At 45.0% G+C, this 14,089-nt stretch overlaps 2 protein-coding genes across 2 annotated transcripts in view; both read left to right on the top strand.

The window, feature by feature from the left end:
• The window catches only part of PKD2L1 (polycystin 2 like 1, transient receptor potential cation channel), a 68,731-nt gene extending 63,962 nt beyond the window's left edge, over positions 1-4,769 (top strand). The window contains exons 14-19 of the mRNA XM_046652830.1: positions 804-902; positions 1,115-1,236; positions 2,486-2,609; positions 3,387-3,505; positions 3,757-3,880; positions 4,187-4,769. Of these exons, the coding sequence (XP_046508786.1) occupies positions 804-902; positions 1,115-1,236; positions 2,486-2,609; positions 3,387-3,505; positions 3,757-3,880; positions 4,187-4,288 (690 nt within the window). The 3' untranslated portion in view covers positions 4,289-4,769. The remainder of the gene's footprint in view (positions 1-803; positions 903-1,114; positions 1,237-2,485; positions 2,610-3,386; positions 3,506-3,756; positions 3,881-4,186) is intronic.
• A 1,497-nt stretch (positions 4,770-6,266) lies between these two features.
• BLOC1S2 (biogenesis of lysosomal organelles complex 1 subunit 2) lies at positions 6,267-12,719 on the top strand. Its single transcript, XM_046651058.1, has 5 exons — positions 6,267-6,338; positions 6,702-6,818; positions 9,917-10,036; positions 10,743-10,847; positions 12,215-12,719. Exons 1-5 carry the CDS (start codon positions 6,284-6,286, stop codon positions 12,244-12,246), a joined length of 429 nt encoding a protein of 142 aa, XP_046507014.1. The 5' UTR covers positions 6,267-6,283; the 3' UTR covers positions 12,247-12,719.
• The last annotated feature ends 1,370 nt before the right edge of the window (positions 12,720-14,089 follow it).

Genomic DNA, 14,089 nt, shown 5'->3' with positions numbered 1-14,089 from the left:
CTGAAAGGGAGGAGTTTGACCCCCCACCTCATGTTCTGCACTCAGGATTATGATGGTTTTCTCAAATCAAAGATGGAGAGTGAGCAGGGGAGCTTCTAGATCTTCTGAGAGCTGGCTAATGTGGTCAGTGTGGTCAGCATAGTCAGGCCATTTTCAGAGTATAAGGGAATCTGTAGGCTCCCTCACTGAAATCAAACCCCTATCCTCCAAGGATGGAAAAGGAGAGAAAAGTGCGCCATGAAAAGTGGCTGCACCTGGAAGCTTCTGCACCTATTCTCCAAGACTCTCCTTCCTCTGGGATCTCTGGCGATTTCTACTACCACTGCTTTGTATTTGCTGTCTCCCCTTGTCAACCATGAGAGACCTGGGTTTGATTTTTATTAACAAAGCCAGCACGTTTATTTATTTGATCAGTGGATGGAGTTACAGACATGGATGAGGGATTGATGGTAAAGAGAGCAGAATTACACTCTCACCTTGAAAAGTTTCTGGCTTCAGTGATTGCTGGGCCCCTATATGAAGGAGATCTGTGGGATATGTTGGGGTATCTTTGTGGTTAAGTTACTGTGGCAATTGAGTGAGGACACCACGTTGATGAGGGAGCAGGACCCATCCCTAACAGGATTTTGCTGAAAGCCTGGACTCTGGGGACCCTGAGGTGTGGGGGAATCATGGGCTGAAGAGCTGGGGTTGAAAGCATTGGCCCCTTTAGAACATGTGTCTGGGACATTAATGGGGTCAGTGGGCTCAATGCTGTCAGTGGGTCTGAGGATAAGGACCCAGGCCCTTGCTTTATCCTCCAGAACATGTTCCTGGCCATCATCAATGACACATACTCAGAAGTCAAGGAGGAGTTGGCTGGACAGAAGGATGAGCTGCAGCTTTCTGACCTCCTGAAACAGGTGACTACCCAGTCTCCTTGAGCTGTACATCTGCATCAGGGCCCAGGTCTAAGGCTCTGTGCCCTAGTCTGTTCCTGTCTGGCAGAGAGATCTGTGCCCTTGTGTGTGAATTCAACTTACCCGTGGACACCCTGTTCCATGTGTGTGGTGGTAGAGGCAAGAGATGATAAGGAGTCTGTGGCAACTGCTGCCTGTTTCCTTTTTCCTTCCAGAGCTACAACAAGACCCTACTGAGACTGCGTCTGAGGAAGGAGCGGGTTTCAGATGTGCAGAGGGTCCTGCAGGGTGGGGAGCAGGAGATCCAGTTCGAGGATTTCACCAACAGCTTGAGGGAGTGAGAAATCAGAGCTCCAACTTTCTGACATTGGTCTCTAAGTCCTTGACTCTCAACCATACACCATTTTCCCATAAGCCTCTGATCTTGGCCTGTAGGTCTCTGATTCTGACCTTCAGAATTGCACCCTTGGTTTAAAGGTCTCTGACCATGTTCTATAACCTTCTGGACCTTGTTGAACAACTCTTAGGACTAATGAAACAATCTAATTCCTTGATTATTGTATACATCCCTCACTCCCACAAAACTCTGATCTTGGTTCTATGCTCCCCCATAAACACTGGTCTATTCCCTTAACCTTTCTCTCCTTTTTTCCAAGTTAAACATATTAACAAATACTGAACAAATATATTGTGATAGCAGCTGTGGGCCAGGCACTGAGCAGGGCACACAATTAAATGAGACGAGATCTTTGTCCTCCAAGAGTTCAAAGACATACAAACAAATAAACTGAATCATAGTGCAAGTTCAACAACAGAAGTGACTAGAAGAGTGGGAGCATGGAGTAAAGAGAGTGATCAATTCTATCTTTGAGCTTAAGGGAAGGCTTCCTGGAAGAGGTGATGTCTGAATAGAGTTTTGGAAGATAACTTACACACAGAGGAGCAGTGAAAGTCCATTCCAAGAAGAGATAAAAGCATACACAATTTTGGACATAAAGTCCAAAATCAAGCAACATATACAAGAGTAATAAGTAGTTGGTCATCACTAAGGTTTTAAATGAAAGGTGGGGCATAGTAGGAGATGAGGCCAGAGAAATGGGCAAAGATCGTACTGGGAAAGACCTCAAACACCACTACTCTATCCAAAGAATAGGGTGCCCAGGAGGAATTTTAAGCAGGTATTTAAGGGGTGTCTTTAGATCTGCTCTCTAGAAAGTTTAATTACTCTAGTTGCATTAGGCAGTATAGCTTTCAGGGGGAGGAAGTGAAAGGGAAGCTGGGAGGGGGGTCGGGGGCAGGTTATTTAGGGCCAAAGAGATTTTGTAATAATCCCTGTAGGAGATCATGAGGGCCTGAACCTAGTCAGCAGGAGTCAGGGCAGGGAAGAAATGGATTCAAGTGATTTCTTGGGGGTAAGATTGCTAGGCCTTGGAGATTCTGACTTTCGCATGTGGTCCCCTCCTTTCCCAGAGAGCAAAACTCTTCCTGAGTCTGGCAAAAGAGTGAAGGGTGGTGCAGGGGGGTTCCATAATCGAGAGCACAGCCATGGCATGCCAGAAGTCATTTCATCATCCTCTTCTCCCCAGACTAGTGCACGCAGAGCACATCACTGAGCTCACAGCCGCCTTCACCAGGTTTGACCAAGATGGGAATCACACGCTGGATGAGAAGGAGCAGGAACAAATGCGACAGGACGTGGAGGAGGAGAGGGTGAGCCCAGCTGGTTGGTGGAGAGGCAGTGTAAGGAAACCGCTCACCCTCCCCTCCCTGCCAACACACCCAGAACCCAAACTGCAAAGCCTCTGATAGATGGGCAGGAAAGAGCTCTCCAGAGCAGTGGTTCTAAAACTGCTGCACATTAGAATACCCTGGTGGGGTTTTAAAAAATCCTCACACTCAAGCCACACACCCTAGACTTGAACTGCTGGGGGGCTGGGGAGTCCAGAGAGCAGTACTTTAAAAAACTCCCCAGGTGATTCCAATGCATAGCCAAGGTGGAGAACCACTGTTCTGAAACAGTCTTGGGGGGAAAGGATCAACTGCCCAAGAATCCTTGACAATTCCTTCTGAGGACTTACCTTCTTTGAATTTTTAACTCTGATCCTTAGCTGCCCTTGCTATGCCTGCTTCATCCATATCCAGTGTAGACCAAGAAGTTAAGGGCAGGAGGAAAAGTGCCAGGAATTCCGGTATCGTCCCTCTTCTCCCAAACCGAGCTGGCTTCTAGTGAGCGCCTCATTAATCAAGTCTTCAAGAGGCTCGTGCTTTGTTTCTTCGGGGGGTGATTCCCTCCCAGAGGCTGGGCCAGCTTTGTGTCCAACATCACCACTTGGATCCCATTGTCTCCTGAGTTTCAGAGGGAAGGGGAATAGCAAGACCTGGAGCCCAGGGCCTAGACTTGAGAGCTCATTAGAGCAGGTGATGGAACAGGAGCTGATGGCTTCTCAGAGTCATCTTCTCCTTTCTGACTTCTGCCTGCCTGATCAGGTGGCCCTCAACACTGAGATCGAGAACCTGGGCCAGTCCATTGTGAGCAGCCCACCAGGCAAGTTGGGTGCAGAGGCTGCCAGAGCAGGTGGTTGTGTTTCAGGAGAAGAATTCTACACGTATGTTTCACCAGGGGCCCAGGGTTGACTGTGTTTATAATACCCTACCTTGAGCTTTTTCCCACAATCTTTCAATTCTCCGTCCTTATCACAGGGAGAACCTCTGCCACCCTTTTAATACGTGCAAGGCTGGGCCTTCCCTTCCCTTCTGTGCTCCAGACACACATCATTCTATCCTCCCTGTCCCTATAGATACCTAGCCCTTCAGACACCTATTTCTGCTCCCTCAGTCTCTCTCAAATCCTGCACAGGCTCGCAAGGAGAGTTCTGCAGCTGGAGACTGCCTTGGAAGGAGTCGTGTCCCAGGTTGATGCTGTGAGCTCAAAGCTGAAGATGCTGGAGAGGAAGGGACAGGTGGCTCCTTCCTCAAGCATGGTGACTAGTCCTTCACCTGGGTCCTCTTGGTTCCCCACAGCTGAACTCTACCATCTTTTCCCCTCCTTGGGTAGAGAGAAACATTCCTGAAAGACCTATGTTTTCAGGCTCCTGAGGCAACACGTTCTTCACAGTAGTCAGTGTATCAGGGGAGATGGGGGGGTGGCGGGAAGGCCTGGGGTTGCCTTGGCCTCTAGGAGCTCTGGGAGGTCTGAGGTTGGCAAGTCAGATCCAGATTTTCCAGATAAAAGGAAAGTGGGACACAAACTCTTCCTTCAAATGATCTGTCCCTTTTTCTTCCAACAGGGGGAACAAAGTATTTGGGAGCACCTGCAGCCAGCTCCAGCTGTGATTCCAGCCCACTGGAGAGTCCAGGGTGGGCAGGAGAGTGGTAGGGAGGGGTCCTAAAGCATCAGACAGCTGACTCCTCTCTCACTACTGCTCCAGAAACTCCCTTGGCACATGCCCTCCACTTCTAGGGTAGCAGTTCCCACCACTGCTGCTGTTGAGTCCCACCCTGTGTCTGGCGTTTTGAGCCAATGTTTCTGTGTGTAGCTGGGCATCATGCTTAGGGTTGTGACTCAGTGTTTCTGTGTGTAGCCATGTAGCTCTGTGAAATAACATTTCCCACTGGGCCTCTCACTCTCTGTGCTCCTAGCTCTGCTGTGATATTTAAAAATAATAATAATTAAAAACGTCAATAACAAACAGAATAAAGGATGGAAAGGAGGAAATGACTTTCTCTAAGCACCTGGATAGCCATGATTTCTGAAAAAAGTAGAAGCTGAGGGAGTGGCAATATCTAGACGTGTTCCTACTTGCCAGTGAAACATCCTTTGTGCATGTAGAGATCTTCTATTAGCACTGGTGGGTTCTTGTCTTCCCCACAGAGTTCTGCTGTGAAAGAGAAGGGGAAGCCTTAGAGGACACTTTCTCATGTGGGGTGATTACAACGTTGCAGAGAAGTTGGAGCAACACCCCCCCTCCACCCCCCTGCCCCCGGGGGAAAGTTCACGAAGGCTCAGTGGAGGAGCCAGCTTCCGACATCCCACTGAACATTGGGAATTCAGGGGGCTGTAAACTAGGAGACAAAGATGGAGCCTGAGGAGAATCCAGCAAAGAAATGACCACAGGATTCAGAAAGTTTTGGTGGTCTCTGAATCTATCCTTCCAAATGAAAATGTGGGTTTCCTTGGTGACTATCAATAAAAATCCTTGGGAAAACCAGGACTTTGCACTTGCTTCTGGGATTGTAGGGGGAAAAAGAGAGGCTGGAACAGTGAGCCACCCTTGTACTTGGGCTGGGAAAAGCTCCTCCCTGCTAGGAGGTGTACAGTGGGGGCAGTGACAATGTGAAGGAGCTGGGCTGCCCCAGGAGACTGAAATGACAATTTCTGGCTGGTGGGAATGGTTTGAAATGGTGGGTGCTGTGATTGTACCATTGGAGAGTGTGGAGACAGTCACCTAGGGAGATCTGGCCTTCAGGGTGAAGAGAGTAAGATAGTCCTTACTCTGTGGTGGCAGGGAGCTGTTGTGTGTGTGTGTGTGTGTGGTGTAGGGTGTGGGAGGTGAGAGAGTGCAGGTGGAGGATAACTGGAGATAAGTCAAAAAACTCCTACCCCGAGATTTTGGGTGGACAGGCCTACATCCGGACTCCTGCTATATATACCACTCTCCTTTCCCCTGTGATCTTTTATCCATTCCTCATTTTGCACCTTCCATTGCTCCCCAGTCGCTTTTTCTCCTCCATTCCCTTCACCCACCCTGTTCTCCCATTCCATGAAGTACACTCTATACACCTAGGGGACTTGTGAAACAGCTGAGTGCATTAAAGATAACCAGAATGTATCCTAGCCCTAAAAACAAAGGCTGTATCAATCAAGAGAAGTAGATGCCAGCCTACAGTTTAAGCAAAAAGGGCCAATTTGTTGGTCTTAACCCACGACATTGGAAAGGAGAGTATTTCGGCTCAGAGATCAATGTCTCAAGGTTTCCCAAAGCCTAGCTGAGACTACTTTCAAAAGCACGGATTCCGTCAGCAGTCTTTTAGCCACTTTGACTTACCTGCCGGGGTGCGGATTCTCTGAGGAGGATGTAAGCTGTTTCCGGTTACTTTGGTCAGCAGACAACCCCAGGCTCAACCCAGACAAGTCGTGGGTCTTCCTAGGCTAGTGACCCCTCCAGTGAATGGCTGCAGGAGTGAGCGTATTCTCAGTTTCAGACGTCGCTATCTTAGCTTCGATTTCGGCTTCGTGCTCACACTTTATTACTCAGTATCTAAGACCCAACGTAGCCTAGAGGCGGAGGAGGATCCCGGGCTTGGGAGCCCTGGGCGGGGAGGGCGAGGCACGCCCGGTGCGCATGCGCAGGCATCCCAGAACCGGAAGCCGCGCGGTACCCGGCATGGCGGCCGCAGCCGAGGGTGTCCTCGCGACCCAACGGGAGGAGCCGGTTCGAGGTACGCTGAGTGGGTGGGGATGAAGGGTCCAGTGGGAAGCCTGGGGCCCCGGGATGCCGGGCTCACCTGGCAGGAGCGGGCGGATCAGAGAGGCACACGTGTGTGTGCGCGAGTGTGTGTCCTATCAGGGCGACTGAGATGGTTTGGCCGCGGGATCCGGTGCGAGCCTGGGCCAGTGCAAGGGAGCAGAGTTGGCGTGTCAGGTGGGGCAAGGACGAAGTAAGGGACTTGAAATTATGGTACATGGAGAATGGAGCCGACTTGATGGAATGAGGACAGGTGGAGGGAAGTGGGGAGAGGCTCCTGTGGCTGTATTAGGACCGGGTGTAGGGCAGGACATTTACTCGTTTTCCCTTGACCCAGACGATGCCGCGGTGGAGACAGCTGAAGAAGCAAAGGAGCCGGCTGAGGCTGACATCACTGAGCTCTGCCGGGACATGTTCTCCAAAATGGCAACTTACTTGACTGGGGAACTGACGGGTGAGGATTCGGGTAGTGCTGTGAACCACTCGCTGGAGCTCCGGGAGATCCGTCTGCGGCTCCCTCCCCAACCCCACATACCCTGAAACAGGCCTCTTAGAAGTTTGGGGAGGTCGTGAATGGGAAGGAAACAAGTCCATTCCTTCTCTGGAGAAATTCGCGAACCGCTTTCAGAAACGCCTAAGAGTACTTAATACAACTCTGCAGGCCTCCGTAGTGGAGACTAATGCGGAGAAAACAACAAAGAATTCATCAAGAAGTAATTCCCTGGGAGAGGTGTATTTTGAGTAGGGTTGTGAAGCGAATGATTGGCCAAAAAGGGGGAAAGGACTAGTGAGTGAGGTGGTATAAGGAAGCAGTTTGGCTAAAGAAGATGTGTTTGAGGCAAAGAGAAATGAAATTGGGGAATGGGGAGTGACCTGCAGATTTAGGGACGTATTAGGTTGGTCTGAGGATTTGGTGACCCATCCTTTGGGACATGATAAATTTTATGGTCTAGTGTTTGTTTCCAGGTGAGCACTTGACCCATGTGTGGAGAAGGGTCCAAAAAGTGAAGTCTGGTCCAGTGTGGCCTCTTAGAAGCATTTATTGCATTGTTTCACTTCCCCAGGAAATTGCTGTGAGCTAAATTTGGGAACCAGAATCTATAAGAAAAGGCTTGACGCAGAGCAGGAGGGGTTGTCAGTCTCTAATTTATTTGTTTATTTACTTATTTATTTCTGAGCAAGAGAAACCAAGTAACAAAATCCAGATTTTTGTCTTCTCTTTAAAAATTCCAAAGATTTGACAATACTGGTCCCCCATTCTTGCGAGGCTATAATTGACTAGAGCTGAGCAGCTATCTCTTTTAAATGCGCTAGTGCTACACAGTTTGTCCCCAGCACTCCCTGTTTTCTCCCTTTTACTTAGACCTGGTGTCAGTTGCCATTTATCACTGTTCTTATACTGTTGTGTTTTTAGTAGTGGTACAGAAATGGTTTTCTGTACCAATATCTGAAAATTGGTAAAGTAAATAATAGATTAAGAGGACTGCATGTGCCAAGAAATGGGAAAGAGCATATTTCTTTGTGGAAGTGAATAATTTTCTTATGTGTCTAATAGTAAGTTTACTTCTGGCTTGCCTCACTCATGTACGTTGTCTTGCTGGCTCCTAGGTGTTTGAGTGTGTGACTTTTGTTTTAGAGAGATCAGTTTGATAGCAATGAGAGTTTGGATATGGAGGAGAGAGACCAGCGACAAATGAGCAATATTTCCGATGAAAAGTAGTCAAAGTCTGTGACAGAGAAATGATGAAAGGAGTGGAAAGGAGAGTGTGGGTGCAAGAACATTATAGATGTGGAATTTACAGGACTTGTTGAAGTGGATGTTGAGTGATGGGAGCAGCCTAAGATGTGTCTGAGGTTTTAACCCTGGGTGGTGCCATCAGCTAAAATAGGGAAGTTGGAAAGAGGAACCAGGTTTAGTGTGAAAATAATATTTTCAGTTTTGGCTTGGCTGATTTTAGAGATTACCAGAACATGTGACTTGGACATGTGAGTCCAGAACTCAGAGAGGGATCGGAGTAGGAGAAACAGATTTGGGAGTTCCTGCATGGTGGCGTGAGTTGAGGCTGTGCAGGATGAGATTGCCAAGAGAGAGCTTAGAGGTAGGTAATTGGGCTAAACTAAAATCTCAGGGAATGCCTGTATAGGACAAATTAATTTTTCTTTAATAACTGTAAAGTACCTAGGCTTACAAATGATTTATTTATTATAAAATTGATTTCAAGCAGATTGTAATTTCCCTATGCTTGTCAATCTTACTTGCACAGATGTTTTTTTGAGTTTGAGAGAAAGCTAGCATAACCCTGGGAATGCGGACGGGAATGTGCCACCTAGGTGAACATCGGTCATGTGTCACAGCTGAAGAAAAGTTGAGAACTGTTGGTTAAGGGCGTTGGGTGAGAAAGAATCTGGCATAGAAACTTAAAAAGATCAGTTAGAGAGAGATTAGAAAATGCTATAGCAGCTAAGGGAAATGAGCATTTTGTGAAGAGAGGGAGATCAGTAGTGTCAGATACAATGGAGAGGTTCGAGAGGATAGAAACTGAGAAAATGCCGTGGATTTGGTGGTTAAGAGAGCACTGATCATTTTGGAGCATATGGTTTCTCTGGATGGCGAGGGCAGAGGCCAGACTGCCAGGGTTTACATGAGTTAATGGGGAGGGAGAGGGAGGAGTGAGTGTAAGCTGCTCTTCCAGAAGGGTTAGCAGGGGAGCTCCTTCGTTTTACTGAGCAACAGTGGAGGTGTAGCAGAATAGAGGGAGTGCTTTGGGGCTGGAGGAAACCTGAATATGTTTCTAGATAGAGAGGAAGGTGCCAGGATGGAGAAGGTTTGGAAATGCAAGAGAAAGGAGATGATTGAAGAGAGGCCCTGAAGAGGTAGAAGGGTTTGGGATCCAAAGCACAGGAGGAGGAGTTGTCTTGGCAAGAATAGGAACACTTCTGCCTCTTGGGAAGATATGAAGGCACAGACAAGTTTACAAGTGAGGCAGAAAGATTGATGCAGCCTACGTAAGTGGGCTTGGGCTTCAGGAAAATTGGAGTAGGGGCCATTTGCTTTGAGTAGGGATAGGGAAAGGAACTGAGGATATGAGAAGAAGGCAAATGGTTTGGAAAAATCAGTGCATAAAATGCAGTATAGAATCAGGCAATAATACATGAGATACTAAGAAGTGGTGAGGGCCGAGTTGATTCTATATATATATAGGACATATATCTATTTATGATGCCATCTCCCAAATTACATGTTTGCATGCTGTAGAGGTACCAAGACTGTTTCACCTCCCTTTTCTTGGGACATGACTTCATCATTTCCCTTTCTAACTAAGATCCTGATGCTTCTGGATCTTATTTGGTTTAAATAGTTTGCTAATCATTGCCTGAGTTTCTCCTTACACATTCAGAGTACACAGGCTGAGTATAAATGTCATAGATCAAAAGTGGCCTGCTCCTTTACATTCCTTAGGTCCTGCCTTGAACTGCCATTTGCCTATAGTTCTATATTCCAACGATTTAAGACAAATCTTAAAGGCATCACATCTTCTGTTTGTTTTAAAGCTACCAGCGAAGACTATAAGCTCCTGGAAAATATGAATAAACTGACCAGCCTGAAGTATCTTGAAATGAAAGATATTGCTATAAACATTAGTAGAAACTTAAAGGACTTAAACCAGAAGTGTAAGTAATAATGTTTGTGATTAGACATGTTTGTATTGAGTGTTCTTGTGTGCTTGGGGCTGTGGAGAAGGGAAGGGAACATGGCTCCTGTCCTCAGCAAACTCGCTTTCTGAAAGTGAATTACAAAGTTAAGGTGAATTTCTTCCATTCTGAGGATTAGCATGCTTTGGTGGTATGGGTATTTCTGCTTCTGAATCTTGATTTGATCCATTTATTCCTGGAAAGACAGGAGGCCGAGGAATGGTGGCCAGATTCTAGTGAATTGATTTAACCATGAAATCCATAAAGGACTACTCTATAAAAAGAAAACCAGAACATCTGTAAATGGAAAATGCTAATTTAGACTGGTAGAATATATTTTTCCATTGACTTATATTTGTATCCCTTGTCTCAAGGGGCCCTGTTGCTCGGTCTGGAAGTACCCAAGAAACTGAATCAGTAATGGAAAGATTGCTTGAGGAGCAAGGAATTTAAAAGAGAGGAAAATTAGTAGAAGAGAGAGACTTCACTTTGTTTAGGTCACAGTCAAGCCTGACCAGCTAGCTCCTGTCCTTTAAAGCGTCTGCCCTGTTGGTGATCAGAATCATGTTATCCCACCTAGTCTGTCTTAGGCAGAGCTGGAGAGACACTAGCGTTCTTACTTTTCCACTGTTCCGTGCTCCTTGTTGATGCCATATAAACCTGCGGTCTGTCTTTGTTTTTAAAGATGCTGGACTGCAGCCTTATCTGGATCAGATCAATGTAATTGAGGAGCAGGTAGCAGCTCTTGAGCAGGCGGCCTACAAGTTGGATGCATATTCAAAAAAACTGGGTAAGCATTTTTATTTCTCTTTGATTTGATAAGAGCACCCCCCCCCCCCCGCCAATATGACCTTATCTAATATGATGGTTAACATTTACGGTGTGCCTACAGTGATCTATTTTAATCTTCACAAAAACCTCTTGAGAGTAATTTTTTATTAGTGGTAGTAATAAAAATGACATTTCCTGAGTACTTAAAGATATTTCAGGCACTGTGATAGTATGTTTTTTTATCCTCCCAATAAGCTATGAAGTAGGTACACAATTTTTATCCTCATTCTGTAGAAGAGGAAACTGGATGAACGGGTTAAGTAATTTGCTTAAGGACACAAAACTAGTATGTGGAAGAGCTGTATTCCAAACCAGGTCTGATTGATTACAAAACTCAAGCTCATAACTGTGGTTCAGCAGACTGAAGCATCCTTAATAAGGTAGATGCATGTCTTGAAAAACAGAATAGTCAGTCAAGGGTTTTCTTGAAGGATTACTTTTCCTTTAAGGAGGAAACTGGTACTTTTAGTGTTGATGCCTTGCTAACTGGCTCTGGCTTTTATATTCATGAATAAAAATCATGAATAATAATAATAAAAATATTAAAAATAATATCCTAGATGTAATTTACAGATTATTTTCATCACTGACGGTTGTTGACTACTTCAAGAGAGTGGTTTGCAGCACACTGAGATTTGACTTGAGTGGTGATGAACAGTTTCATCATCCGTGCTTAAATTCACTAAATGGTGACCGTGAACCTTATGTAGAAGTCATTGTACCAGGTGCCTTCAAAGTTTTAAAGAAAAAGGGAAGCTATAACATTAAGAGGCTTATCTGATGGTTTTTAAAATTTCTGTATCTTTCAAAATTGCTTTCCTAGAGTGAGGGGTAGGGATAAGAAAATAAAAGGTAAAACATACATTTATGCTTCCTGAGAGTTCCAGTGTGCCTCCCAGAGGGTGCCTGGGACGGTGCCTGGAGAGGCAATTTCCTGTGCTTAATAGGGCTTCTGGTGGCTCAAGTGCCGGTAATCTACTTACCTGGTGGAGCCATCTGAGCAGGTGCTGATGATAGGGTTAGAACTTAGTGAACTTGTGTTGGGTTCTCAATTCTGTGTGTGTGTGTTTGACTCCTTATCTTAAGTTGTATCCATTGATGATATTTAGACAGAGATTCAAATATCTGTTAGCTGATACGATAGTTAACATTTATGGTGTGCGTACAATTTGGACACAATTTGAACACCTCATGAGATTGAAGTGAATAGATTTTTTTTTTAACATAATAGACATTTTTAAATTTGCCTGGAAATGCTGACTGAAAAGTATCTTTGCAAGAGCCAGTTTTAAAAAATATAACTTCCTCTTCCTCTCCTCCTGGCAGAAGCCAAGTACAAGAAGCTGGAGAAGCGATGAAAAATTTATTGCTGTGAGACAAAGTCTTTTTTTAAAGTGGAAGAATGTTTTTATAGGACCTGTATCCTGAGGTTGATGAATTTTCAGAACTCCTCAAAAGGGAACTGTGCTGGTCGTCCCAGAAACATCCCAACGTTGGAGTAAACTGGAGGACTGTGGCTATTCCTGAACTTCTTTTGAGGCAGTATCCCCCAGAAACTCACAGTTACAACTCCTTATCTTTTACTTGAATACTTCATCATCCATTTAGGACGGAGAGTCTCTCAAAGTTCAGGATAAACCTGGGCTTGCCAGTAGAAGCAAATGAGAGGACCTATTTTCTCTGGGAGTAGTTGATCACTACATTATTTCCTTAAATGGCTGGATTTTGAGTTACTGTATAAATGGTTGTTTTTTTATTGATGACACTAATGTATTGCTAACAAGATTAAAAATTAAAAAAGGAAAACAAAACAAACTTGTTCTTTACAGTTTATCACCTTGTGAATGTCAGTTATTTACTTTTCCATAACATTGCAAATTACAGAAAATCTTAATAATTTCAGGGCAAATCTTCTAGACTGAGCAAAAACAGAGAAAGGAGTGTTGCGAAAGCTTAGTGTATGTGATGGGCCTTCCCTGTCTCTTCTTTGTGTGAGTCAGATGTCTGGGGATGGATGACATTGTAACATGTGCTCCCTTTTGGAAATGTGCTAAAAACAAAGACAGGATGTGTACGTCTGTGTATGTGTTAGGTGGGGAGGTAGGGCTGCCACTCAAAGCATTTTATAAAATATCTTCCTACTTGGGTCTGCAGGGTCAGGGGGGCTCCTGGGGACCTGATCTCCTTCCTTTCATACTAAAGACATCGGTGGATGGAAGATACTGACTGATCAGTCTAGTTTGGAAGACAGGCAACCTTATCCAGAGTTGGGTGTTAACAGCTAGGAAAGTGCCTGAGGTCCCCAATTCATCTCCAAAACAGTTCTTTACTCTGTTTCTGTCATTTCCCACCATCTCTTTCGGACCACCATTGTTTATCCTCTGCTGCTCTGGACTATTGCTGTGGTCGCTCTCATCTTAACTATTCCTCCATCCCACCCTCCACACTGCTGCCAGAGTAATCTTTCTGAAATGTAAACTGGCCATGTTACTCCTACTTAGAATCCTTTAGTGCCTTCTCATGGCGTCTTTGAAAAAGCCAGACTCTTTTTTTTTTCCTTAGAAACTAAAATTTTAATGAAATACTTCAATTCACTTTTGTGTTTCTGAGGATGAACTACTCTAATGTAATCCCCTTTGGTACTTTATTAAACTTTCTATAACTGTTTTTCATACAAGATTTGAAACATTTGGCCAGATATACATCTTGATACAGAAACTAGCATTTTGAAATTGACACACACACATATATAGCCGACAACTTCCCCAATTATATTTAGGATGTAGGGTTCTCCCAAGGCAGAGCTGAAAATACCATAGTTTTTTCTGTGTGTATGTCTGGGGAGGGGTGGGTAGTTCTTACTTTATCTTTTTTCCGGCTTTATTGAAATATAATTGACATATAACATTGTAAAAGTTTAAGGTATATAATGTGATGATTTGATATATATTATGAAATGATTACTATGGTAAGGTTAGTTAACACAGCCATCAACTCACATAGTTACCTTTTGTGAGGGTGTGCGGTAAGGACATTGAAGATTTATTATCCTAGCAACTTTCAAGTATAAAATACAATGTTGTTAAGTATAGTCACATGCTGTACATTAGATCCCCAGAACTTATTCATCTTATGACTGGAAGTTTGCACTTTTCAACCAGCATCTCCCCATTTTCCCCACCCCTTCACCCCCTGGCAACC

The sequence above is a fragment of the Equus quagga genome, chromosome 2 (genome assembly GCF_021613505.1).
Source record: "Equus quagga isolate Etosha38 chromosome 2, UCLA_HA_Equagga_1.0, whole genome shotgun sequence".
Classification (NCBI taxonomy): Eukaryota; Metazoa; Chordata; class Mammalia; order Perissodactyla; family Equidae; genus Equus; species Equus quagga.
The sequence above is the reverse complement of the archived record's forward strand: the minus strand, read 5'-3'. Positions and strand labels throughout refer to the sequence as shown.